Here is a 27,660-nt window from a genome sequence, read left to right on the forward strand (position 1 = left end):
GGACTGGGAGCCAGAGCTCGGCTGGACAGCGCGAGAGCAGGAGCCGCAGGAACTGCAGCTCCGCCAGCTTGGGCCGAGCCCGGAGATCCCGGCCTGGCTGGTCGGCGCCAGCCGCAGGTGGGAAGTGGTTGGGGCGGGCGGTGAGGGGCTCTCCCGGCTTGGGGCTGAGGCTGAGCCGCGGTGCCGTCTCCTCCCTCGGTTCCATAGATTGAGGCTGAGCATGGAGCTGTCCCCCCGCAGCCCTCCCGAGATGCTGGAGTCGGATTGCCCGTCACCCCTGGAGCTGAAGTCAGCCCCCAGCAAGAAGATGTGGATTAAGCTTCGCTCGCTGTGAGTCCCCGGCCGGGCGTAGGGGGAAGGGATCTTAGGGAGCCCGGAAGGGGGTGGGGGTGGGTGGGTAGCTGGAGCCGGGCTGGTGGATTCCCTCCGGCACACATGTTGGCAGGTGCGAGGAAATAAGCGGCCCTGACGCGCAGAGCCAGGCCACATGTGCAAAAGGCATGTGCGGAGCAAGTCGGCCGGTTGGAGAGGGTTTAGGAGTTGCAAAGCTAACGACGCTCCCGTGCCGGTGGACCCCCCGGGGGACACACGCAGCGCGGAGAGGCGGCACGGGATGCGCCGTGTGGCAGGGCTGCAGACGGGCAGCTTTCGGGAGGTGCCAGGCTGACTCACACGTATCCGTGTGCAGGGTCGTGCAGATGTGAGAACACATGTGTGTGCATGAGGGTCCGTGGGACACACAGATGTGTGTAGAGTGATGGCACACAGCTGCAGATCTAGTGCATGGGGATACTTGTGCCAACCTGTGGGTCATATGGGTCTCCATTGGGATTGGTGATTTCAGCCTCCTGCATCTTTCAGGGGGTGGGATGGGGGGCGCCCCGTACCTGAGCCCCTCATTTCTCTTGGGGCCTGGAAATCCACTGTGCACAGTAATGATGGGGGACCCAGCTGGGATCTGGAAGAGGGGGGTGGAGCCCCTACCTGGGAGCCCCCGGTGGTGGTGGTGGTGGTGGTGGTGGTGGTGGTGGTGGTGGTGAAGAAAAATTGATTGACAGGGATAAGGTAACTGTCAAAACCTTTTTGTTGCTATATGATCTCCCAAGGATCTCCAAGCACATTTAGGCATCTTTTCTTGTTGTTGCAGGAGAAGGGCATGGGGGAGGATGGATAAACAGGGAAACAAGGGACTCAGGTGTCCCATACTCCGGTCCCAGGGGAGGGAAGCAACTTTTCTTTCTGTTCCTCAGAGGAGGAGAGGATTGGGTCCAAGACAGACCATGCACCATGTTTATCTCGCAGTCAGACGCCATCGGGTAATCTCCGCAGTCTGTTGATTCTTAATCAGAGAACAAGGGAAGGTGTCCTTCTCCCTGATGTGACTCCCAATGGTCCCAGGAAAAAGGCTGGAGATGTTTGGTGAGGAAATGCGGGAACCATAGCCCTGAAACCCAGTTCCTCCCCATTATTCTCAATAGTGAGCACTGAAGCTTTCCATTTACTGGGTTCTGGCAGCGGGAGAGATGGTGGTAGGAGATGGATGGATGCTAGTGATTGCTTTGTCTTTAAAATACTATATCTATGGTAATAAGATGACCCCTTGATATTGGGTGGGTCTGTCTGATTTATACTGTAGCTGCTCGGAGAGGGCTTAGGGAGAACTGAGGCACAGTGGGCAACAAGGCTTGGCATCCAAATGTGCTTCTCAGTTCCTCTCCTTTGCTGCCTCCAGCCAATGCAATTTGCTGGGCTCTATGAAGCGCAGCCTTGGAATGAGTTCTGGGATGAAGAAATGGAAAACCGGATTGAATTGATTTTTGTTGGGAGGAGCACTGGGTGATTCTTGACAGAAGACGGTGCTCTGTTAATGGTGACTAAGCCAGGGTTGGGGTGGGGGTGGGCAGGTAAGGAAGTGGTGGAAAGGCAAAGAAGGGACCTCATGGTTCATACATTAGAGAATTCAAGGTGTCCCAGGACGGCTTCCCCATAGTGCTTATAGCTCATCATATACTTTCCTTGCCTCCTTTCCAGGTAATGAATGAGACCTGCAAGAGAGTGGGTTTTACCTGTTCACTGTCTCCCACACCTTTCTAACCCAAAGTCTTTCCTGGAAGAAAATTGCTCTTTCTTCCTTGACTATGAGAAGTGCTCACTGGTGAGAGAAGAGGATCCCCAGAGGAGGCACTGAAGCCCAGGGAAAGAAGGGAATAGAAGCAGCTGCCCCTACAGACTGCATTAGCTGAGATGTCCTTATGGGAGATCATGGTGGACAGGGATCGCTAGTCTTATTGATTGAATTATTCTGGTCTTCACTCCTGTCAGCAGTCTGGTTCTTAAGAGTGCTAGCTGCATGTCATAACTTATCCAGAAAAGCCCCGTTTTCATATTATCAGTCACCAGGAATAGATTCTTGATCTCCCTTTCTCAGAGCAGAGAAAGATTTTGATATCAAGGTAGATCCCGAGTTGATGGCTTATTGGATTTGGCCCTGTTTGAATATTGGGGAGGCTTGAATGTGGAAAGAGGGGGATGGACATGATTATCCCATGAGTGGGTTCTGAATAGAAATGAAGACATATGTATAAAGGCCTTGATTCCTCTACACAACATATCCTACCCCCCCAGCCCCCCAACTGTCCTTTCAGTTTCTTTTTTAAAAAATTATTTAATGTTTATTTGTTTTTGAGAGAGAGAGAGAGAGAGAGAGAGAGAGAGAGAGAGAGAGAGCGAGCGAGCAGGGGAAGGGCAGAGAGAGAGGGAGACACAGAATCCAAAGCAGGCTCCAGGCTCTGAGCTGTCAGCATAGAGTCCAATGCGGGGCTCGAACTCGTGAACTGTGAGATCATGACCTGAGCTGAAGTCACTCCAAACCCTCAACCACCGACTGAGCCACCCAGGTGGTGCCCCATATCCTTTAAATTTCTAATATAGGACATCTAGAGGGAGTCCTCCATTCAGGGAGGCTGGGTCTGGTGTTTTTGCCTTGGGTTACAAAGCCCATACAAAGCCCATCAATGAATCTCATTGTGCAGGGCAGTTTCTTCTTGGGAAGGGCATCCAGGACTCCTGTTCCCCACGGTAGGACTCTGCCAAAGATTAACTTAAAATCTGGAAGCTATGAGCTGAAGTGTCTCTAGCTATGGGATTTCACCTCTACCTGGCAGGAAAATTTTCCTAACAGCGCAGACCCGTGAGGGGAGGCACAAGAGAGGCTGGGATGGACAGTCTGGAGATGATGGGTCGAGCAGGGTGAGTATCTCTAACCCTGAGTGAAGGATTTGACTGGACTGCCTACCCTTCTCTGAGATGAGAGGGCCTTGAGGAGTGTAGGGTAGGGTCAGTAGAAGGAGGTTTTCTGTGTATTTTGTGAATCAAGAAAATCTGTGAACAGAGATTGGTTGGCTTGCCATCCTTAGCTCATTCATTCATTCAACAACTATTAATTGAGTGCCTCCTGAGGGTCAGGTGACGTGCTGGAGGCTGGGATATACTAGTGAACAAAGTAGACGGTCCCTGCTCCTATGGAGTTTGTAATCTGGAGTAAAGTGCAGTGGAGAGGGGATAAGGCACCCTGTTCCTCATTTTGCTACATCCATCCAAGTGGTAAAGGTCTGCCACTCCAGTTTCTGCCTAAACTTTTCCTCTGAGGGGGCCTAGACACCAAGAAAAGCATAGAAATGAATTCTTTCTCTTTCTCCCAGGATAGTACAAGCATCACTTTCTTCTGTCTGTCCCAGTTTCTCCTGGAATTTTACAGACAGAACTTCCCTTTTCCTTTGGGATAGTATAAACACAATCCCTTCCTCTTCTTTCTTCACATGGACTCAGGACTCCCCAGATCTAGGTGCTATGTCCTAAGCTGTGGTTCAAGGTCATTACGGCTGAGCTGGAACAAGGACCCAGCTGGGCATTAGTTTTGGTCTTCTTTGTTTCATCAGAGTCTGGTGTGGTACCTGAAACATAATAGGCACTCAATAAATGCCGTTAAATAAAAGGAATGAACAAATGAATTAATGAGTATATGTGTACATGTCACGGGGCCCAGTTCTGTCTCTGATTCTGTGGTGCGTGTGTTCCTGCGTGTGGGTGGAGGGGGGTGGGGTAGCAGGAAATAGGGATGGAGGAAAAGGAGATGGTGTTGTGTTTTGAGAAGGCGATGTTTGAAAGGCGTGGGGTTTGAGGACCACAGGACGGAGCCTGGAACTGAAGGAGTTGCAGAGAGGATACAGAAACGTTATTTGGGTGTGTGGATGAGATGTATGAGGATAAAACTGTAATGCCTGACATGGGTACATATGTGTCTGGGTGAAGGTTGTGTGTGGGGGGGCAGCTTGTGGAGTCAGACCTCCATGAGGATGCCTCTTTGTTTTCATATTTATAAATGGCATTTGTGATAATAAATATGTCGGGAAGGCATGCACTTCCCTGAATACCCGAAATTGTCCTATGTATGAATGAGATGATGATGATGATGATGATGATGATGATGATGAGTGTGTGTGTGTGTGTGTGTGTGTGTGTGTATGTGTATATGTGTATGCGCGTGGGCATGTAGGTAATGGGATACTAAGTATGTGTGATCTTGTGTATGTGTCTGCGATACACTAACTTTTTTTTTTTTTTTTTTTTTTACAATACCGGGGAGATGAAAAGGGCAGTCGGAGGAAGCTGAGGGACTGGACTGGGTGCCTCACTGATTGATTTATCCCCCCTTGTGTCCTCATTTTGTATGTGACCCACAGAGTGATCTTCAGTGGCTCTTACTGTTTTTGAAAGCTGTGCAGCCGTTCTCCTTTTTCTGCGTATGGCTGTGGGGCTGCTGTGAAGATTGCAAGATAAACTGTGGCTCCCTGGATCTCTGGAGAAAAAGCCCCATTTCTCCCAGGCCCTGGCAGGGATGAGTTTTAGTGCCTCCCTCCTCAGATCAGCCCAAGTCCCTCTTTTATTTCCAACCATGGCAAAGGGAATCTCTCCTCCCTGGGTTTTCTAGCCCCTTGTCTCACCAATACCTCCCGTCTTTCCATTTCCTTCATCAGCTGTGTCTTGAGTGAGGCATCTCGATGGTAGAAGGTGAAAAACTCTTGCAGTAAGGGAAAGGGAGGTGCAGGGAGGGAGGACATCAATTTAGACCAAAGGAAGAACTTCACAAACCTCTGGTCGGAGCGGGTGGCTGGAGAGAACGAGCATGGCCGAGTGGTGGTGGTGGAAGAACATAGGGAATGGTGGGAGACTTGAGTTGGAGTTCATGTGCCCATGCCGCCAGTTAGTAGCTGCATGACCTTGAAGTCACACGTAGTCCCTCTGATCTCAGTTCTTCATTTGATACCATCCACGTGAAGGTTTGTAGATGGCAAAGTCTGGAGTTCTTTCAGCATTGCAGAGCTTGCTGTGTGAAGAGGCAGGGGGAATGAATGGGTGACCGTTGGCTTGGATGGGGGGGAAAGCTAAAGATTCAAGAAGCAAGAATATGAATTACTTAATGGGTTGAAGTCCCGGTGTCTGGGACATGATTTGGAAGTCTTGATGAATGGTTGTCTGGAGGGTTGAGACAGGTGCCTGAGCTTAGACAGTAGAAGACTGAGTGGGGTTGCAGGCTGGCTGTCTTACAAAGGATGTGGGACACCGAAGTCAAAAGAAAAGAGAAGGACTTAACTCCCATCACCCCTTTTCCCAGTGGGTCAAGCTAGAAGTGGATGGGCCAGTTGTAGTTCTAAGACATGGTGGGTGTGGGGAGCCCAGGGACTGCCACTGGCCAGTTCTGGGAGCATTGGAGAAACTCTTCTCTGGCATTTATCCTAAATTTCTAGGTCTTGTTGGGAGTGATATGATCAGGTATGCCACATCCTATACTAGAGAATCTCTAAAGTCTCTCAGAACCCAAATATCACTTTGTTTGCCCAGAGGCCCCAGGAGGCCAGTTGGAAAGACCGAGAGAGGAAATTCTACAGTGGAGATTGCATTTGCCAGGAGGAAGGGGAGGATGGTCAGGTGTGATGTACCGGTACTGGAAGGCCAGGTGAGAGACCCAGCAGGAGAGAAGCCTAGACTTCTCTAGACCCCTTTCTACCCGCCTGCTGTCCAGGGAGCCCCTGAAGTCAATGAAGTGACTAGCTGTTTCCTATCTTCCCCTCTTTTTTCTTTTGGCCGCTCCCATCTGAGTGGGATGGAGGAGCAGGGGACCTTGAAACAGATCTTTCCCTCTCTTGTGAGTCTTTAAAGGAATCATCGAGGATTTGTTTCTGGCTCCTCTGCTCCCTCTGCTTTCCTCCTCTTTTATTTTTCTTGCATCCTTTCCTCTGTCCCTTCCCTCCTTTGTTCCTGTTTTTCTCTGCTGGGGTGCGTTTTGCTCTTCTCTCTTGTCCCACTTCCTCTCTTCCTATTCCCTTTGACCTGGCTTCTCTGGCCCTCAATTCTCCTACCCCTTTCTCACCTTGGCCAGGGGTCAGGCCATCCCTGGGGCCTCCCCCTCCTCTTCACTCTCCCTGCCCCCAGGAGTGGTGGTGATAGTGCAGGGTGAGTTTGCTGCAGGCGCCCTTTGGGACCACGTTAGGAGTCCAGCCTCAACGGCTGTATTCTGCACCTTCTGCACCGCCTTTCTTTTGCCTTCTCAGTGACCTCATCCTCCCAGCCTCCCTGGGGAGGAAGCCAAGTAATTGCCTTTGGATCTCAGGGGGCTGATTTTCTCAGGTACGGAAGTTGAGTAGCTATTTTCCAACCCTCTTCAGGACTGAGAAAAAGGGACAAAACCAGGGCAGCAGGTGGGGTGCAGGGGAGACACCCAAGAGATGGGAAGTTGTTAGATAATGAGACCCTCCACTAGAGAGGAAGACTTAATGGTCCCCGGGAACTGGGAGAGCATCCTGGGGCTATTTAGTGGGGGCGAAGGGAAAAAAACGTGAAGGGAAAAAAACATTGTTGTCCATTCAATGCCGAGAGGTCCCTAATGCAGGTGCTTTTGCCCCTTTGTCCTGAATATCCACCCCTCCGCCCCCCTTTATCCTGCAGTGGCTTCTCTCCCCTCAGCTCCTGCTGCATTTGTGTGAGTCTGAGAAGGAAACACCAGGTTAGGATTCGACTTCAGCATCTTAGACCTGGCAGGAGTCCACTGAGGGAGCCGTGATGAGGTTTTGGTGGAGAAGCAGGCTTGGTGGGAAAAGGGTAGGGTATATCCAGGGAGTGACCGGGGGGGGGGGGGAGGGGGCTGGGAGAAGAGCGAGAAAGGGGGTGCTTCAGGTGGTGCTGTTGGATACAGCCTGGGTCCTTGGTCAGCAGATTCCATAGCTGCAAAGACAAGTCAGATTTGCAAATAATTACTGTGGCTGCAGTGGCGTGATTAGGCTGCCAGCTGCTGTTGGCACCATTTAGTTTTGGGAAGGGAGCTCAGCTTCCGGGGGGCTTAGTGATTTTTTTGGCAGGCAAGACCTGAGGGCTAGAGAAACGTCCCTTTCCTTCCTGTTCCTTGGCTTCCCTGCTCCCCTGTTTATCAGCTCTTCCACATCTAATGTGATTGGCTCTCTCCTATAGGCCCACCTTGTTTGGAAACTTCTTGGGGCCTGAGCTGAGTGAGCACACATCCCAACAGTGTTGCCAAGCTCCCTAAACACGGACCATATCTACCAAACAGTAGCTTTAGAAATTCCAGTCTTGAAGAAATATTATAAATCAGATTGTACCAGACTCACCCTAAAGACTTCTGTGTCCTGGTTGTTCTCTTCCTTTCTGTTCCTTCTTGAAATGCCCAGAAGATTGACTGTTGTTTTGATTGCAGCAAGATGGAATAAACAGAGATACACAGGAGAACTTCCTGGAAAGTTCATGGAGGTTAGAATGTGACATTCCTGTGATAAAGAAGAAAACCATCACCCTCCTTTTACATCAGGGTAGGGATGAGTTGGGGAAGCGGTGAGCTACTCAGAAAGGATGAACTTGAACCAGGGAATCGAGACCCAGGCATCTTGTTTCCTGAGTGCCTCCAACCCAGGCACTGAATCTGAGAATCATAAAATGTTCAGAGGAGGGAGCGCCTGGGTGGCTCAGTCTGTTAAGCTCGGACTTTGCCTCAGGTCATGATCTCATAGTTCCGCAAGTGCTGACAGCTCAGAGCCTGGAGCCTGCTTCAGATTCTGTCTCTCTCTCTCTCTTTCTCTGCCCCTCCTCTGCTTGTGCTCTCTCTCTCTCAAAAATAAATAAACATTAAAAAATTTTAAAAAATGTTCAGCGGATGAAAGTGATGCCTAGAGATGGTTGGTAAGGTTGGGGGGCAGGGCTGGGACTAGGCTCCAATCTCGCTAGTCCACAGTTTTGTGCCATGCTGGAGTATACACCTGCAGTCAGTCCCTTTCCAAGCTTCCAGCTCACTTTCCCATCCCAGGCCGCCTTCAACATCTGCTAGGCCCCCTGGACACAGGGCATCTGCTGGAACATCTGCTGGGATGTGGTTTGGAGGGCTGGTGGGGTGGTCCACATGGAGGTGGTTAATGAGCAGAATTAAACAATGCAGGGAGGGAGGGACAAGTGAGGCAGAGAGAGAGAGAGAGAGAGAGATCTTAAGGATTGGGTCCTGGGAGCCTCCTCGCTCATTAGCTAGCCTTCCTTGGACTCTATTGCCCACCCCTCCCAGTTCCTCCTTCTCTGAAGGGCTGAAGCCTCAGGGAGAGGTGACTCATTTGCGGGCTGGGCTGGGCTGGGAGCCGGGATATCTGGGGTCTTATTGGTCTGGGCTGAGGCTCAAGCTGTTTGGTTACCCTCTTCCTCATCTGATCTGAGCTGTTCTGGGCTTTTGCTAGGAACACCTGTTAGAAACGGCTTCTGGTCAGGAGGCAGAGGAGGAGTACTTTCAGACACAGCATGGATTGGGGCCAGCCCCTTTACCTCTGCTTCAGTGTTTCCCCAGACCCTCTTCTTCAGCATCTTTCAAATCTCTCTTCTTTCCCTCCCTGCCCCCTTAGTCCCCCCTGCTCCTCCTCCTCCTCCTCTCCCTGCACTCTCTTGGTTTCTGTTCTTCTCCCACTCCCTGCTGCCCTCCATCACCCTCCCTCCACCCAGCTCCTCCGTCCAGTGCCTAGAGATCTCTTACTACCGCTGCCATGTCAACCTGAGGCCCACCGCCTCCCAGGATGGCACCCCAGCTCTGCCACCAGGGGGGCTATTTTTATCCCTAGAGCCACCCCCGCCGCCACCGTGCCCAGCCAGCTGCCAGAACTGAGGCTGCTTGTATAGCAATGGGGGAAGCCAGGGGAGTAAGGGGAGCAGCAGTGCTTGGGGAAGGTAGAGATCTGGTTGTTCTTGGTTGCTGGAGCGCTCTGCATTTTCGCCACTTTCTGCTTCTGACTGCCTCCTGGCCCCTGTGGACTCAGGAGCCAGGGAGAAGCCCTAAACATCTGGAGTGGTGGTGGCAGGGTGACTGGGGCTTTTCCACACCAGGCGGCTGGGTACAAGGGTGAGCATAGGAGGCTTTGTTCATGGAGGACTCCCAGTGAATATTTGCTGAACAAATAACTAACTAAATAAAGCTCTGGGCTAAGGAATAATCTGTGACCTTCATGTATCACTTTATAGTTTGCAAGGTGCTCTCATGTGATCTCATTTGATCCTTGTGTGAATTCTGTGAAGCACATATTACTTCCCCATTTTACAGACAACGAAAAGACCTCAGAGTGTCCTGCCCAAGGTCATACATGGTGACAAAGTCTAGGCAAAAGTCTTCTGATTTTAATTCATGTCCTCTTTCCATTGGATGTAGGTGATTTCTTTGGCTCTTTCAATTTCTGAGATTTTGGAGCCCTGACATCAGCCAGTTAATCCCTTCCCTAACCCTCCCCACCTCCACCCCTGCTCTCATCCACTCCCCCATCCCCACCCCCTCTCTTACACTCCTCTGACCAGAGGCAGGGTTTCCAGTTCTTGGTTTACCCCCTGTCCCAACTCCTATTCAGTGCAGGTGGGGAATGCTGGGAAAAATCCTGGGAGGGAGGCGTTATGCTTGTGCTCCTTGCTATTTTTAAACTAAATTTAAGGACTAAAGGAAAGCCCATGCTGGACGCTGCTGGGGTCATCCTATCTATGCCCTGCCTTCCACGCAGGGAAGTCTCGTTAGCTCAGACAGAAGTGTGGGGTGTCTGTAGATGCGTAGGTGAGTGGATATGTGTGAAATTGTTCTCCCCAGGAAGGGGTGGTGGTTGGCCAATATCCTTCCTTATTAGGAAGTTAATAATAATACCAGGCTGGGATGAGCAGGTATGGGATACATGCTGGGATGATGCAGCATGTATGTATGTGGGGTGAGGTGGTAAGCAGTCACTTGTCCCACCAGCTTTGGTTTTACTGAACAAGAGAGCAGAGGGAAAGAAACCTGCACCTTTCTGTGGGAGGGTTGAGGTTCGTGTGTACTTGACATGGCAGGGCCTGGAGTTGGGGGTGGGGGGTGGGGGAGCTGCCCTGGCTTGGTGTTTGTTGGTTTTCCAGGCTGTGTGCAGCTGGCTACCACCTTCCTCCACTCCTAGCCCATCCATGTCCCTCCAAGCAAGCATGTCCACAGGCCAGGCCAGTGACTTGTCCCTCATCCCCTGGGTGTCAAGTTCTGGGTCTCTGACTTTGGGTCTAGTCCTTTTTTTCTCTAAAAAACACTCACCAGTGTGTGTGTGTGTGTGTGTGTGTGTGTGTGTGTGTGTGTGTGTGTGTGTTGGGAGAGCAGAGAGAATGAGATGGGCCCGAGAGGGTTTCCTTTCTTCCAAAATCTGCAGCAGCCCCGCTTCATGGCTACCGGGACGTACGCCAGGAAACAACTTGTAGATATTTAACCTCCATTCCTCTGTTGCTGTTGAAGCCCACTTCCACTTGTCCCAGTGCTCAGTGAGGCTGAGAAACAGCAGGTTCCCAAACTTCATTTGTTTATAATCCTTCAAGGCTTTGGCACAGTGACAAGGTATTTTAATTTCTCTCCGCTTTTTGGGGATAGAGCTGGCGGGGGGAAGACTTCCCGTCATAAAATCCTAGCTCTTGGTCTGTTTCTTCTCTTTTCCCTTTCTCCTGTCATACTCATCCCCACTAGTCCCCTTTCCTCATCTCCACATTATCCCCAGCTCTAAACCCTGGATTAAGGAGAAGGCAGTCGCGCGGGACTCTTCCCTGGATGCGTTTGTCTTCACCCGGGGCTCTCCTCCTTGGCCCCGCCCGGCCCCTCAGCTGACCAATCGCGGCCCCGGTGCGCTTGTATCGGTGACGTCACCTCACAGCCAATCGGGAGGCGGGCTGGGGCTGTACGCGCACGTCCACTTCGCGCCGCAGAGGCCGGCTTCTGCCCCCCAACCTGAGCGAGAGCAAAGCCTGGAGGCGGAAGGGGTGGGGGGGGTAGGAGGGGTGCCTGGTCCCAGGCCCGTCCTAGGCCGTCCCATCAATTCTCTTATCCCTCTGGGCTGGACTGGCCTCTCCCCAGTTCATTCACAGTTATCCCCCAGTACGCGTTTTCTAGATGAGACCACGGTGGGGGGTGGGGGAGGGGGCTGGGAGTGGGAAAGTAACTTGCCCAACCTCTTCGTTTCTATGAGCAAGTCCTCCCGACTTTCATTCACTGCTTGGGCGGGGCCTTCCCTCCCCCTTGAGCGGGTCTCTGGGTGAGGATTCCCCTGATTCCTGGCTTCCATAAGCCCCTCCCCTGTAGTTTCTGCTTCTCATGCTGTCTTGCTTCTGTCCTTTCAGGTGGGTTAAAGCTCATTTTGAAGAATGGCCCCTGAGGAAGACCCTGGGAGGGAGCTGAATCTGCCTTAGCCCCTCCAGGGGGCCCTTGCAGGGTCCCTTCCCCTCCCACGGGCGGACTTCCTCTCCACAACAGGTTCAGGGTGGGTCCCTGGCCCTGTACCCTTAAGCCTTCTGCTAACCCCTTCTCCCCAAAGAGGAGCCCCACCTCCTCAGAACAAGGGGCTGGACTGTGCTATTTCTGTCCTTTCTGGGATTCTTCTGAGAACAGATTCTTGTTTTCGGTCTGATTCAGATGTGAAACTTTTCCCGTGGCCTCTCACCCAGTTGCTGTGGGCTGCTTCTCTGTCTCATCACTCCCTTCTTCCTCCCGTCAGGCCCCTCCTGTTCCCCTCCCCAAAGTTCTCTCTGGTCAGTCGCTCAGTTCTGCCGAGACCTGGAGGAGGAAGTTGGGCCCAAGAGGGAGTCATTCCCCTCAGGGGCCCTGGGGCCCTGGGGGCGGCATTTTGATAACTCTGAAGTAGGACACTTTGATTCCCATGGCAAACCCTGTTCCTGTGCAAAGGAGCCACCTCCAGGTCCCCATCCTCAGGTAGGCACCAGGGCTGAGAAGGGGAGAGGGGGGGAGGAGGAGAAGGAGGACAGGTTGCTGTGGGTCCACCACTAGTACTTTGGTGGAGGGGGAGGGATCAAGACTTGATGGCCCCCATATGTGGGGTGTGTGTGTGTGTGTGGCCTTCTCCACCTTTTACACCATCTATCTTACCCTTCGCCTTATTCTCCTTCCATTTCCATCTCCCTTTTCTTTGTTTCTTTCCTTCTTCCTTTCTTTTGCTTCCTATTAACGGTGGCAGGTGACTTAGCAGTGCCCCCCCCCCCCCCTTTCTCTCCTCACCCCAGCATCCTTAGGACCTCACAGTCCTCTGAAATCTCCTCATCTGGTCTTAAGAACCCCAGAGGGAAATAGGATTCTTCTCCCAACTCCTAGCCCTTTGACCTGAGGCAGTCCTGTCCTAAGCGCCCACTCACAGTGATTTTTTTAGGAGTGTGGTTGCTGGAAGTAATACAGGGGGCTTTGGAAAGGGCCAGATCATCAGCCATGATGATCCAAAGAAATGAAGTGCTGGGGAAGCTGAGCTCTTCTGGGGTGTTGGGATTGTTACTGCCCTGAGCCTTCCCTTTCAGCTGCCTAGAGCTGGGAGAGACTGGGGCTTCCCAGGGGTCAGGGTCTGAGACTTTTCCTGGGGTGCAGGGGCTGAAGGGAAAGGAGAAAGAAGCGGGTGTGGTGAAACAGGGCTAGGGGTGGAGGTGGAAGGATTGCTGGGGAAGCTTCCAGTTTTCCTTAGGCCGGGATGAGGACTGGACAGGGATGAGCATCCTGTTGTGCAGGGAAAGGGACCCTTTCCTGGACTCTCTGAGGACCGAACCAGAGGGGGTGGAATGATACTGCCATAGGTGGAGAAGTGGGACTTCCTGCAGAATGCTGAAGTGAGGGCTGTGGGCAGGTCTGGGGAGATCCTAACTCCGCAGCCCGGAAGGACTTTAGAACCAGAGAGGCCACTGCCAGGCTGGAAGGGTGGTGTGGGAGAGATAGAGGACTTCAGGAGGGTGACGTCCAGCACCTGGAGCCTTCTAGCTGCCCGAGTCCAGGTCCCCTTCTTGGACTCCCCATTTGTCAAATGTATTCTTTAATCTTTCTCTCCCTCCCTCCCCGTTCCTTCTGGTGTCTGGATCATGTCAGGTTCAGATTTCACCAGAAGCTATAAAAGAGCAAGATCTAGAGGGGGAGGCAGGAGGAACTTGGAGGGAAGGTGTGTTAAAGCCAGCCACAACTTCATTCTTCTCTGCAGGCTCTCCATTAGAGTTTCAGAAGCCCTGCCTCAGAGATCTCCATTGTGAGCTCTGGCAGATAACTCCGCACCTGATTCCTCTGCCCCCTCTCCCTTTTGTTTATTGAACGAACATTCACTGAGCACGTACTGGGTGCTGCGCTGGGTATAGCAGCAGAATAAGCAAAGTCACTGTTAGTGTCGCTAAGGTGCTTACAGGCTGCTATGGGCCGACAGACACGAGCACTTCCTGGTGGCGCACTGAGGAGCCATGATGAAATGGGTTCCAGCCTCTCTCCACGCAAGTTACATGCTGGAGCTCCTTCTGCCCAACACCTTTGGTGTGCGGGGCACAGCTAGGCTCCAGTAGTGTGAGTCGTGGGCTTGCCCGCCTGACTGAGATTGACAAGTTGTGTGACCTTGGGCCAGTCACTTAACCTCCCTCATTAGGTGATTGTGTGGCCCACGAGAGGTTTGTCACTATGAAGGAGAGATCATGGCCATGTTCACTGCCCCATTTCCCCTGTTAGGGGGCTTCCTAATCACCAGCCTCCATCCAAACTAGACTCACCCTTCTCCACCCGGACTTGGGATGGAGAAGGCAGGTGCTTGTTGGATTCAAAGGCAACGGTGGGTGAGCTGGTTGGGGTGGGGCCAGCGCGTGATGCTGGTCAGTTCATTCCGATTCACATCACGTTTATAGAAACCCATCATTTGTGTGTCAGGCCCTTCGCACACATTATTTCATTTAGTCCTCTTGTTGACAGCCCTTCACAGGTGGTTTATCATTATCTTCACTGTTTTACAGATGAAGGAAAAGAGGCTCTAAAAGAAAGGTTCTCAAACTTCTGTGTGCAGGAGAACCATCCTGGGTGTTTGTTAAACATGTTTGCAGATCCTTGGACCATGACCTCAGAAATCCTGGGTCAGTAGGTGTGCAGGGGGACCTAGAATCTCAGTTTTTCACAAGTAGCCCAGGTGATTCTGATGCCAGTGGTCTGCAGGCCACATTTTGATAGCTCCTGATTGAGAATTAGTCAGTGACTTGCCCAAGGGCTCAGAGCCAAGAGGTGATAGATTTGAATCCAGGATTCCTGCCTCCCAGCACTCAGCCTCAGGTTTCTGCCTCGGAAATAGGGGTAGCGATTTCCTCCCAACTCCCTCCCTCCCTCTAGGCCCATTGTGAAGATAATATGAGATAATGTGGGAGAAATCACTTTTTAAAATGTAGAGCTGGTGGCACTGCTAACGATTATGCGAATACATGCAAATGAACACGCGTGGGCTTGGCTGTTCACTTTGGGAGCCTGTGCTGGGATGTTTCAAGAGGTGGGTCGAGAAGGGAAGTGGAAGAACTTTGGTGAGTTTAGTTTTGGGTTTTAAAAACGGCTGACCAAAGTGGAAGATGAGGGCTGGGGCGGGAATCCGGGAGAGAGATGAGACCAGAGGCTTTTCTTTCTTCTTGGGTTGTGTGTCCCCAGATTTGAGGGTCCCTGGCCACAGGGACTGACCAGGAAAGGGAAGCCCTGGCTTGTGCCTGGGCTCCAAAGGCCCAGAGGCGGAGCGAACCTCTTTGTTCTGCGATCTCTGGGTTAGCAGTCTGGGAGAGGCTGGCTCAGTCCCCCTTCCCAGCTCATTGGCTGGAAAGCCTTTTATGTTGACTAGCCTCTATCCCACCTCCCTAATGAAGCCCTAGCTGGGGCAGCAGCTTTACTGAAGCTGGCTTCTTTCCTGCCATTTGCACATGCAGCAGGAAGGTCAGAAGTGGGGTTTGAAGATCATCCTCCGAGGAAGCTGCCGCATCGTCCTCAACTGTTTTCTTCCTCCCTTTCCCCCTTTCCCTTCTGCCCCATTTGCATTCTGTCTTCATCAGGACTGCTGGCTCCTGAGGTGAGAGTTGGCCTGTGACTCTCCCTGTGGCTGGCTATTTCGGGCACCCCCTTTCCAAAGCTGCTGAGACCCCAGGATTCTGGAGCCGCTTCTGTTCAGGAGTACCATTGTTCTCCCTCCCCGGCATCCCTGGGAATTGATGCTAATTTCAGCCTCTGGTCCCTGACTCATTCTTTTCTCCTTCCTGACTCATAGGGTGACCTTGGGTTTCTGAAGCCCCTCTCAGTGCGGAAGTGTCATGGCCACCATTTCACCCCCCGACCTTGGTTTTAGGCGAGGCAGGGCAGAGCTGGGGGAAAGAGTGAGAGGGGAATGTTTCTTTGCTTTCTTTAAAATCACCATCTAAAGTCAGAGTTTTGTTGGCTTTGTGGCTGCCTGGGCTGGACTCGCTGGACTTCTAAGAAGTCTCCCACTTAATCACTGACCCCCAGCACTCGTGGGTGCAAAAGATGAGGGATTGTACCTTCAGGCAAAGCATCCCGTAAGTGAGACCCATGTCCTCACTCCCACCACTCTGGCTCTGGGGGAAGCTGCTGTGGGGCAGAGGTTGGGGATGGGCACAGTCACACATTGCCAATGCTTCTCTTTGGCACAGCATTGGGGAGGCAGGGGTTAATCCTGCTTTGTCCGGGTTGATGGATTCAGGAATCATAATCCATTAGCTCTGCCTGGATGGAGTGAGGCCAGGCGAAAGCATTCAGATTGGTCTTTGTTCTGTGTCTTCGCCATCCCTGACAGGGACGGAGGGGTTGTGGACATGTACCCCCCTCCCTGCCATGACCAAAGGACATAATGGAAGAATCTCGGGGGCTCTTTTGCTTGCTGTTGACCCCACAGCTCACTCTTCTGGGGGAAATTGGCAATCTCAGCTCTTGGTTATCCAGGCTACGAAACAGATCATCCCCAAAACATTGCCCCAGGGGCTTGTACCTGCCTAATGGTGCTGCGCCCGGGGCAGTCTGAGCCAGAGTTTTCAGGAAACAGTGACTGAAGGGAGGTGTTGAGAAGTCAGAGATAGGTGGGGATGGTGGGGCCAGAAAAAAGCCCAGGATGAAACTTTGGGGGTAGATAAATTTAATATAGGCAGTGGCAATAGCCTGGGATGAGAGACACTAGCTATGATACTTACTGTTAGAAAGAGTAATGATCTGTGGAAGACTGAGGCCGGGTCTGTAACATGCACCCCATCAGAGGGTGTTGTGTTACCACGACAAGGTAGCAGCAGCGTCTGACCGGGCTCTGCGTACCCACCCCCCACAGGCTGCGCTACATGGTGAAGCAGTTGGAGAATGGGGAAGTGAACATCGAGGAACTGAAGAAAAACCTGGAGTACACAGCTTCTCTCCTGGAGGCCGTCTATATAGACGAGACACGGTGAGAGAGAGCTGCACACACAGGAAGATCCCAGACAGGCACAGTGATCCAGGGTTGGGAGTAAGACAGAAAGCTGGTGACAGAGACACGTGCCAGGGCCGGAGCAGGATGGGAGAGCAGAACTGTAGATAGAGATGTCATGGAGGTAAAGAAGCAGAGGAACAGATAGGGAGTAACAGAGGTAGAGACAGACACAGGTACCAAGGAGAGAAGACCTTCCGAGCTGGAAGGGACCTTGAAGCTCATGTGGTCCTAACCTTCTTGCCTGGCAGGTGGGGGAGGAATCCCTCTAGACCTGTGCTGCCCAGGATGGGAGCCACTGGTCACAGGTGGCTGTTGAGCTCAAGTATGAATTGAGCTGTGTGTGTATATGTAAAATGCACGCTGGTTTTCAAAGAGTGAGAAAAAGGATTGTAAAATATCTCAATCTACTTGTTGACTTCACATCGAAATGCTAATATTTTGGGTGTATTCGGTTAAAGAAACCTTATCATTAAAATGAGTTTCACCTGGTTCTTTTTACTTTTTTATTTTATTTTATTTATTAATTTTTTTTTGATGTTTATTTTTGAGAGAGAGAGAGAGGCAGACCTAGAGGGAGACACAGAAACCGAAGCAGGCTCCAGGCTCTGAGCTGCCTGCCAGCACAGAGCCCAACGTGGGGCTTGAACTGACGAACTGGGGGATCGTGACCTGAGCCAAAGTCCAGCACCTAACCGACTGAGCCACCCAGGCACTCCTCTTTTTACTTTTTTAATATGGCTACTAAGCAATTTCAAATTACTTATGTGTGGCTTGCATTTTATTTCTGTTGGACAGTGCTGCCGGTCTCCAGGCTCCCTGACAAGGCGGTACCCGGTCCATTTTCTGCTTGAGCACTTTGCAGAGTTGGGAGGCTCACTACCTCACATAGTGAGCTGTTTCATTATTGGAGGCATCGGATAGAAAGAGACGGACATTTAAAAAATGTAGTGAGAGAGCACTCCTGAGTGGCTCAGTCGGTTAAGCGGTAAGCCTCTGACTTCGGCTCAGGTCACGATCTCCCGGTTCGGTTCGTGAGTTTGAGCCCCGCCCCGCGGCAGGCTCAGTGCTGACAGCTCGGAGCGTAGAGCCCGGTTCGGATCCCGCGTCTCCCTCTGCCTGCCCCTCCGCCGCCGCTTGCACTCTGCCTCTCTCCCTGTCTCAAAAATAAATAAACGTTAAAAAAAAAATGTAGTGAGAGAAAGGCAAGGGAGGGTCAGAGAAGGGAGCGAGGAGAGTTGCTGAGCGGTGGGGTGTGGCTGGACCCAGCGTCTCTAGGTTGTGGAAGCACCCGCTGTCTTTGTTCTGTGACTCCCCCTCCGGGGCCTCAGGCAAATCTTGGACACGGAGGACGAGCTGCAGGAGCTGCGGTCGGATGCTGTGCCTTCGGAGGTGCGGGACTGGCTGGCCTCCACCTTCACGCAGCAGGCCCGGGCCAAAGGCCGCCGCGCGGAGGAGAAGCCCAAGTTCCGCAGCATCGTGCACGCCGTGCAGGCTGGCATCTTTGTGGAACGGTGAGGCCCGCCCGTGCCCAGCCTCCCTCTGCCTCTAGATGTGACCCTGTCCCCCAGACACCCAGGGCTTCCGGGGCCCCTACCGGACCGCCAGCGTGGCCCCCCTGCGCCCAGCGCGCAGCCTCACAGCCTGCCCCACTCAGACCCCACTTCCCAAACCTCCTTACCTGCGCTTCTTTTCATCATTCGCCCTTAGGATGTTCCGGAGAACGTATACCTCTGTGGGCCCCACCTATTCCACTGTGGTCCTCAACTGTCTCAAGGTGACCCCCCCGGGTTTTTGGGAAAGAGGAAGAAGGGTGGGGGATGGAATGCTCATTGGAACTTTCCGACTCTTCATGGGGTGATTTTTGCTTTCCCTTTTAACTGCCATTCCCATGCTCCTCAAAACGACATGTTGCCCACTCCAGAGGCAAACTCCTACGTTTTTGTCCCCTCTGTACTGAGAGATGTGTTGAGAAGAAGGAGGCCCCGCTTCACCACGTCTTTGTCTTCCTGCTTCCCAAGCCTCTGTAAACATTGGGAAGTCCTCCTTGAAGTCTAATTGTAACCCTTGCGGAGGCTGGGAAGCTCCCCTGGGAGTCTCCCTGCCTAGTCTGTTGTTTCCACAGAACCTGGACCTCTGGTGCTTTGACGTCTTCTCCTTGAACCGGGCAGCAGATGACCACGCCCTGAGGACCATTGTTTTTGAGTTACTGACTCGGCATAACCTCATCAGCCGCTTTAAGGTTGGACAGCATCGGACCCCTCTTCCTGGGCAGGGTTCTCGGCTCCCATCACTCCTATTCTAGAAGATTCCCAACAAGCAGGTCCCACAGGCTCCCTCACTCAGTCTCACCATCTGGGAAGTGTCCCTGTGCCCACCCGTGCAGCCTCTCTTTCACTTGCTCCATCCTGAGCTTCTGACTTCATTTATTGTTTTCGAGGAGAAGATTCTAGGTCTGCAACCTTCCAGCCTAGGGTTCTGCTCTCTCCCGCTTTGCTTCTTTCTCATAACTTGTCCTCTCCAGGCTGGCCCGAGGTTCAGCTCCCTGTGTCAGCCACCCTGCCTCCTGCCTGTGGACACCCGAGGCCTAGAGTCCAGATGCTGTCAGCCTGTGCCCTTGGGACTAGAGTCTCTCCATTTGTTTCCTGGCCACTCCTTCCCTTCCCCCTCAACTCTAGTCTCTGGCCAGGGAGTTTTATGGAGAGGATCAACTCTTGGCGAGGCTGGGTGGGGCTGTCTGAGGGGAGGGAGGGTGTGTGAACTCCGTTTGTTCTTCAACTTGGCTGACCACAAAGAATACGGGATTAAAGTCTTCTCCAGATTCTGTGCCAGGGGAGAGTGTCTTTGGGGAATAGGGGCTGGAAAAAACCACTTCCATATGGAAAAACCACACTTGGAGTTGGAGGGTAAAGGGGTTGAAGGGTCACATTGGGAATATTTGGCCAGCGCTTAGGTGGGGGTGGGCCTAGATGTTAGAGCAGAGGAAAACATGAATGTTCTGAGGGCGCCAGGCTGGGGACAAAGGGGTCTAGTTGGAGGGGCCTTTCTCGGAGGGCTTTGGAAGATTGTCCAACCGTCCTCTGCCTCTGCTTCACTGTTATACGCCTTTGGTGCGTGTGAGCCTTTCCTTGACCCTTGACTCCTCGTTTTACAACAACTCTCAAGAAGGTTTCCAGAACTTTCCTGAGATGCTCAGTTGAGATTTTCCTCGGTGCCTTCCTGAGGCCAGTCCTTCTGCAGCCTCATTTTCTTCCTTCCAATCCTGCCTTCTCCAGGCCAGAGAACAGCAGGGTCTTCCTTTTCCTAAGCTTTTTCCCAGCTCCTGTTTCTCCAAACTGGTTCTCAGACATACTCCAGACGCCAGGTTCTCCTAAACTTTGCTTCCTTGCCTGGAAGGACTGGTTTTGAGGGACCCCGAGAATAACTGCATCAGGTTGGGTTTGGCCCAGCCCCAGTCCACCGTGCACCAAGGCAATTAGAGAGAGGGGGGCACTTCCTGCTTTAGTGTTCACTCAGGGCAGAGATTCCAGTCGGAGCCGCCCTTGTCAGGCTCCACGTTCCCTTCCTGGGCACCCAGCCCCTCCCCTGCGTCCCTTCCCTTCCCTCCAGGGACACCATGGCAACGCAGAAGCAAGGGCAGTTGTCATGGAAACGGTCCTTTAAAATTCCCTGAATTTGGGGCACAGCCCTCCAGGGTGGGGGTGGGAGATGTTAGGGTCTGACTGATTAGTGGTGCATCTTCTACGTCTCCTCACTATTGCTCACCTCTACAGAAGCCTGCCCCAGTCTTGAACCTCGCTCTCCTCACAGCCTCAGCAGATCCAGGGAGACTGGTGCAGACACCAGCCCTGCCCTCTGGGAGCCTTGAGCCTTTGAAGGAGGCAGGCATGCTCCAAGGGCATATACAGAGACAACTCACAATAGCTGGACAGAGCTCTGGCTCCCGGTGCTTGAGTGTGTGTGTGTGGGTGGGTGTGTCTGGAAGGGTCATCTTATTCTTTCCCCTGAACCTCTCTCCATGGTCTCAGATTGGGGATGGGATGGGGTGGTTGGAAGATAGGAGGGAAGTTTTCTTTTCTTAAAAATCCCCAGGGAAATAATAATAATTACAGCTACTCTTTAGAGAGCACTTACTAAGTGCCTTGTACTTATCTCATTAAATTCAAGGTAGGTGGTATTATCTTCATTCTGCAATGAAGTATCGGAGGCATGTGGCTTACCCAAGGTCACAGGGCCAGCAGGCGGTGGAGGTGGGGTGTGAGCCCAGGTTCACCTGACTGCCGAGCTCGTGCTTTCTCCCTGGGCCCCACTGCCTCCTGTGGACAGGCGGCATTGCTGATGTCAGTCCTCGGCTGCGGGCCATTCCTGCAGATCCTCGATTTTCTCCTTCCCACTGCAGATTCCCACTGTGTTTTTGATGACTTTCTTGGATGCATTGGAGACAGGCTATGGGAAGTACAAGAACCCTTACCACAACCAGATCCATGCAGCAGATGTTACCCAGACAGTCCATTGCTTCTTGCTCCGCACAGGGATGGTGGTAGGTGCCCAGGAGATCATTCTTCCGTGGTTTAGGGTCTTCCGGATGCAGAACTGGGAAGTCCAGACTGTACTCCCATTTCCCTTTCTGTCTCTTTGGTTCCTTGCCTTTGGTATCTCAAAGTCTTTACAAAGTCAAATTGGACTTCACTCAATTCTAGAGAATTCCTGGGTGGACCATAACTTCATGGGCAATGCTGGGGATGTGTGCTGGGATGCAGTGGGAGTGTTGCATGGTGGGGTAAGGGAGGGCATTCCGCCATTCTGGGAGCTGAGAAACCTGCCGTCTTAGCCCAAGAGCTGGCCTCGAAGAATGAATGGAAGGGATGGGCTGAGTGGTATAGCCTGGTGTGGAGGTCTTTGGGCAGTGAAGGGCAGGGGTCAGACCCCTCTCATCCTGTCCCTTTCTCCCAGCACTGCCTGTCCGAGATCGAGGTCTTAGCCATCGTCTTTGCTGCAGCCATCCATGACTATGAGCACACAGGCACGACCAACAGCTTCCACATCCAGACCAAGTGAGGGGTGCAGATGTGGCAGGGGCAGGAGGGGCCAAGTGGGAGTGGGGGCGGTCACCGGAGTCGCCACCTATAGGGAGCTGGGCCTGATGACCCTTGGCTTTGCAGGTCAGAATGTGCCATCTTGTACAATGATCGCTCCGTGCTGGAGAATCACCACATCAGCTCTGTCTTCCGAATGATGCAGGATGATGAGATGAACATTTTCATCAACCTCACCAAGGATGAGTTTGTGTGAGCCGAAGGCGGGAGTGGCCGTCCCGGAGAGACCCCTCACCCAACCCTGTCTTCCTCCTTCCTGGCCCTCCTGCCTCTGGGTGCTGTAGGGGCTGATCGCTTTTCTGCTTCTGTCCATCCAGAGAGCTACGGGCCCTGGTCATCGAGATGGTGTTGGCCACAGACATGTCCTGCCATTTCCAGCAAGTGAAGTGCATGAAGACGGCCTTGCAGCAGCTGGAGAGGTGACATCTGGTGGGGGTGTGACCGGGACTCGGCCAGAGTGGGGGCTGTGTGAAATGGGGACACGTATGTGGGCAATTGGGGTGCCAGGTCTTTACCTGGATGTAGGAACTCTCCTGGTCCTAGGTATCTGAGTCTGTCTCTGTGGCCCTGTGTGTGTGTGTGTGTGTGTGTGTGTGTGTGTGTGACACGTGTGTGTCAACGGCCCTGGGTTTATGTACAGCCCAGGCTGTCGGTGTCCTGGAGAGCACTTTGGGCCAGGAGTCTGAAATGAACGTTACAGCCCCTGCAGGACAGCCTTTCCCTGGAACGTTGGCAAAATCAGGCAACCTTTCTGGACTCGCTTTCTTCTCTGTGCAGTGTGAGAGTGACAGGCTTCCCTGCAACGGCTTACAGCCAGTTCCTCTGCTAATAGGGCTATTGAGAGAATCATTCGAGGTTAAAGAAAAACAGCACAGAACAAATGCCGTGATTGCTGAATGTTGCTTAAAAGTGGGTGGGAGTCTATAAATGCATTTAAGAGAGAACAGACTGTGTGTGTGTGTGTCCTGAAGGTGTGTCCCGTACGGCGTCTCTGCGTGGGACAGCGTGCAGTGTGGCATTGTCGGGGAATAATAATATAACAGTAATAATAATAATAATAATTGTTACTAATGTTATTATAGATAATAACTACTCAGCACTTACCACGTGCCAGACACTCTACTAAATGCCTGTATGTTGTGTGTCATTTAATTCTCAGAACTACCCTGTGGGGCAGACTCTGTTACTATTTCCAGGTAGCCTTGAGGAAAGTGAAATATGGAGATTTTAAGTAACTTGCTCTGTGTCTCACAGCTAGGGAGTGGTAGGTAGGGTGGGGATTCGAACCCAGGGCCTCTGGTTCCAAGAACTCGGGCTGCTTCCTATACGTATAGGAGCATGTGCGCGTGCGCGTGTGTACCTGTGTGTGTGCGTGCGCATGCGTGTCATCTCAGAGACCAGTTGAAGTTGCCCGCAAGGATCCAAGGACATGCATGTGATGGGAAGTTAGGAATGGTCCAGGTTTCCTTATCCTAAAAGATTGGTCTCCCTTCGCTTGCCACCTGCCCTGACCAGGATTGACAAGTCCAAGGCCCTGTCTCTCCTGCTCCACGCTGCTGACATCAGCCACCCAACCAAGCAGTGGTCAGTCCACAGCCGCTGGACCAAGGCCCTCATGGAGGAATTCTTCCGCCAGGTAGCATGGTGTCTTCACCCACCCCTGCCCTTCTCTCCCCTTTGTTCTCCAGGTTCGCACTCCACCTCCAGATCTTTGTGCAGCTACCTGCAACTTCTGACTTGATCCCAAACCCCTGGGATCAGATGTCATTTTCCCAGAAGCTTAACTGTAGTTGCATTTCCCTTGCGTCTCATCCATTTCCAGGCCAGAGGCGCTGAAATTCCTCTTCTCCCACAACTCCCAAGCTCCCCCAGCCTCACCCCGGATCTGGTAGTCTGAGGAACCCCCTCCAGCTTTCCCTGCCCTGTCTTCTCCCCAGGGTGACAAGGAGGCAGAGCTGGGCCTGCCCTTCTCTCCACTGTGCGATCGCACGTCCACTCTGGTGGCGCAGTCCCAGATTGGTGAGTGTCCTTTCCCATAGGGAGGAGAGTACCAGGAAGGGGAGAGGATGCCTTCTCGGCCTGGCCCAGGGTTGCTCCAAGTTGCCATCCCTCAAAACCAGTCTTCCTATCGAGTAAGCCTGTGCTAGAGCACGGGGTCCCGGGTGAAAGGCCTGGGGTTGCAAAGGCAGGGTCAGAAAGGCATTATTCCAAAGGCTGCCCCCATTGGGAACTCCTCAGCCCCGGGTTACCCCATTTTCCACGCAGCAGGGGGTGCCAGCCACACAGGCCCCCGTCCTCTGCCCAGCCCTCCAGGTGAGGCCTCTCTATCCTGCTCCCCCTTCCCTGCAGGCTTCATTGACTTCATCGTGGAGCCCACCTTCTCTGTGCTGACCGATGTGGCTGAGAAGAGCGTCCAACCGCTGGTGGATGACGACTCCAAGTCTAAAAACCAGCCCAGGTGAGGGATGCTGGGGTAGCCGGGTCTCCTGCTTCTGGGGGAGGCAAGAGGGACTCACAGAGAGCCCAGGGAGGAGGTACAGCCATGGTGGGGCCGGCGGAGAAGCAGGCTACTCAAAACTTGGGAGTCTCTGATGTGTGTCACACACGGGTGAAAGGATGAGAGCAGAAGGGTGTGACCCGCACCTGTGGTCCCCTCCACCAATTTTTGTTTCTTCCATTAGCTCTGTCTCTCTTGCCTCTCTGCTAATCTTGTTTTTATTTTCCTTCTAGTAGGAGGGAAGGTGTGGAGAGGGAGGGGTGAAATTGAGTGAAGAGGGCCAGGGACTTGGGGGCACCTAGCAGAGGGAAAGGGAGAGAAGGATAAGTCTCCTTAAGCCTCCTCCTGGTCTTCCTTCCCCTCCACTCTGAGGGCTGGTGAAGGCAGCTCTGGAGTGGGCCGGGTCTCACCTCTCGAGCTGGGGGGCCTGCTTTAGCTTCCAGTGGCGCCAGCCTTCTCTGGATGTGGAAGTGGGAGACCCCAACCCTGATGTGGTCAGCTTCCGCTCTACCTGGACCAAATACATTCAGGAGAACAAGCAGAAATGGAAGGAACGGGCAGCAAGTGGTGGGTACCGTTGGAAGCGGGGATGAGGCCTTGTGGGGAGGGTGGCTGATGGAGCAGTAGCAGGACCATTTTCCTTAAGCCCTGGAGCGTCCCTTTGTGTGACTCCCAGAATTCAGGATGGAGCTAATCAGACTAAAGTTAGATCCCAGGAAAGACTGTTGAGCTGACTGGCCTGGATCACTCTAGAACGGGGACAGGAGAGAAGATAGAACAGCCATATTCCACAACCCGAGGGACTCCATGCATATTGTGGTCTGCAAATGGCGCCCCGTTAGATTTGGGTAACTTGGTGGCCTTGGCTGGGAAATCTCTTCCTTTATGGGTGAATTGAGGGTTGTGAATGTTAGCACGGCTGGAGGGGCTCTCCCTAAGTTGGCATGGGTTGAGTATAGTTCATCTTGAAGGCGGAAGGATGCATGAGAATCCTTTACTTTTCTCTACATGCTTCTTGGGTTCTGGGGAAAAATATTTCTTGGTCTGGTCCTGACTTCCTAAATGTCCCCTGCAGGTATCACCAACCAGATGTCCATTGACGAACTGTCCCCCTGTGAGGAAGACACCCTGCCCTCCCCTGCTGAAGATGAACACAACCAGAACGGGAATCTGGACTAGTCTGGGACTGGCCCTGGTGAGCCTGTGTGGTGGAGTGGGGAGGGTCTGGAGATTCTGTAGGGAGTAGGGAGAGCTGGGCGTCCGACAAGGCATCTTAGAAGGGTCATCTCTGGGGTTCAGTGGATGTGAAGTTCTCCCTCACTCTTCCCGGGGAGGAAAATGGAGGAAGTGGACACAGAACTGAGCCAGGGTGTGAGTGGGAAGCAAGGAATTTTTCCCACCCCCTCTGTCCACTCCCTGCAGGAAGGAAGGAGGAAGCGCCTCAGAACAGGGAGGGCCTGAGCAGCCAGCCTCTGTAGCACCTTTGAGAGGGTTCGGGAACAGGGCCCAGTCAGGGCACAAGATTCTGTGAGGTCGAAAACCATCCCCAACACCACACCCTTGGCTGGGCACCCTGTGCAAGGTGGTTTGGGCACAACTGTATATGGGACTGAGTGGGGGGACCTGGAGAAGGTGAGTCAGGCTGGAGATAAGGCAAAGAGCTGAGCACTGAGACCTCTCCCTCTTCCCCAGGTCCTCAGTGAGTCCAAAGTGTTCGATGTCATCAGCACCATCCATCGGGACCGGCTCCCCCATCTGCTCCAAGGGAGCACGGAGGTTGAGGAACAGACAACCCACCCGAAGGCCAAATGCCAGAGATTGTGGGGTTGGGGGAAGGGCCCCTCCCCACCTGACACCCATTGGGGCACACTTCAATTTCCCAGCAGCAAGACTGGGGAACTTTAGGGTCCCAATGGTCACTGTGCCCATCCCCCTGCCTCTGGACTTGCCCCACCCCCTCCGTGGCCAGATGGCAGGCTGGGGGAGGGGAGCTTCGGAGGCTTCCCAGGGCCCAGAGGGGAGGGTCAGAGATGCCAGCCCCCAGGCCCTCCCCCATCCTTTTTGCCTCCAAGTTTCTAAGCAATACATTTTGGGGGGTTCCCTCAGCCCCCCCCAGATCTTAGCTGGCGGGTCTGGGTCCCCCTTTTCCTCCCCTGGGAGGGGCTGGAATAGGATAGAAAGCTGGGGTTTTTCAGAGCCCTATGTGTGAAGAGGGGAGTGGGCTCCTTCAGGGCATGATACCTTTCTAGGGCCTGGGAATGGGGGGGGATATCCTCTTTACCCCAGACCTATACTGCTTCAGCGCCATCCTCCCCCCCCCCCCCCCCGCCCCCCATCCCAATCTTCCCTCCCTCCCATTCTGAAATGTCGACTGGGGGAAAAGACGAGGCCTTCCCTGGGGTCCTCAAGAATTTGGGATTGGTCTAGGCCCTTGGGGCTTATCACTTACCTACCCTGGCTGTCCTGAGCCCTTTGCCTCCTTCCCCTCCCCTGGGGCCAGGAGGCTCCCATCCGACCAATGTCTGTAAAGTGCTTTGAGGTCTCCCCAGCAAAGCACCTTCAGGATGCATCTTAGGAGCACAGGCAGGAGAGACCAGCTGGGTTGGGGTCAAGGGTGCACGGGGAGGGTGACGTAGAATCCAGTAATCTTGCACTGCTAACAGAGAGGGTCCCTCCCCTCCCTCCCCTTTCCAGCACCTGCCCAGCTGCAGACACCAAGAGGCCCCTCCCCCGGGACAAGTGGAGGGTGGTGGGTGGAAGGCAGATGGGAGGGACTCAGGGCTGCTGCCGGGTGTCCCCTGAAGACAGCCCAGCCAGGCCCTGTGCCCCTTCCTCTCCTCAGGCTCCTTGAGCCGCCTTGTCCCAGGAAAGGTCCAAGTCCAGGTGACTGCCCTCCTCCTTTCTTGTAAATACCAACCATGCATTTGTACAGTGGGCCCTGTTCGTGTGAAGTCCATATCCATGGTCTCTCAGACCTGCCACCCTGACACTTGTCCCTCCTACCCCACCCCGAGTGGGGCAGAGACGCATGTGACTCACCCCTGCCCTGGGTCTCCCAGAACCCTGCTATAGCCAGAGATCAATAAAGAAGGGAGACCAGGCCTGGATGTGTTTGGTGTTCACTGGGTAGAAGTCCACTGGACATCTTCATGTACACGGACTCCTTAAGCTCGAGAAAATCCTGGTGGTGTTCTCCCTATCTGATGTGTAGGTGGGTAAGCTGGGGTCTTGCCTGAGAGCACATAGTAGGAATGGCAGA

The 27,660-nt window shown here is 53.2% G+C and overlaps 1 protein-coding gene across 2 annotated transcripts; it reads left to right on the plus strand.

The window, feature by feature from the left end:
* On the plus strand, positions 1–27,503 carry PDE1B (phosphodiesterase 1B). 2 transcript variants are annotated; one of them, XM_030322822.1, is made up of 16 exons: positions 1–117; positions 208–330; positions 16,674–16,787; positions 18,140–18,322; positions 18,519–18,585; positions 18,934–19,050; positions 21,208–21,348; positions 21,762–21,862; positions 21,971–22,096; positions 22,222–22,323; positions 23,420–23,540; positions 23,842–23,923; positions 24,254–24,362; positions 24,838–24,968; positions 25,477–25,596; positions 26,094–27,503. In XM_030322822.1, exons 2-15 carry the CDS (start codon positions 221–223, stop codon positions 25,578–25,580), a joined length of 1,608 nt encoding a protein of 535 aa, XP_030178682.1. In that variant the 5' UTR covers positions 1–117; positions 208–220; the 3' UTR covers positions 25,581–25,596; positions 26,094–27,503. The 2 variants fall into 2 exon arrangements, with proteins under 2 accessions (XP_030178682.1, XP_030178683.1); XM_030322823.2 differs by lacking the exons at positions 1–117; positions 208–330 and adding an exon at positions 11,344–12,286 and having other exon boundaries at positions 26,094–27,500.
* Positions 27,504–27,660: the final 157 nt, after the last annotated feature.

The sequence above is a fragment of the Lynx canadensis genome, chromosome B4, assembly GCF_007474595.2.
Source record: "Lynx canadensis isolate LIC74 chromosome B4, mLynCan4.pri.v2, whole genome shotgun sequence".
Lineage (NCBI taxonomy): Eukaryota > Metazoa > Chordata > Mammalia > Carnivora > Felidae > Lynx > Lynx canadensis.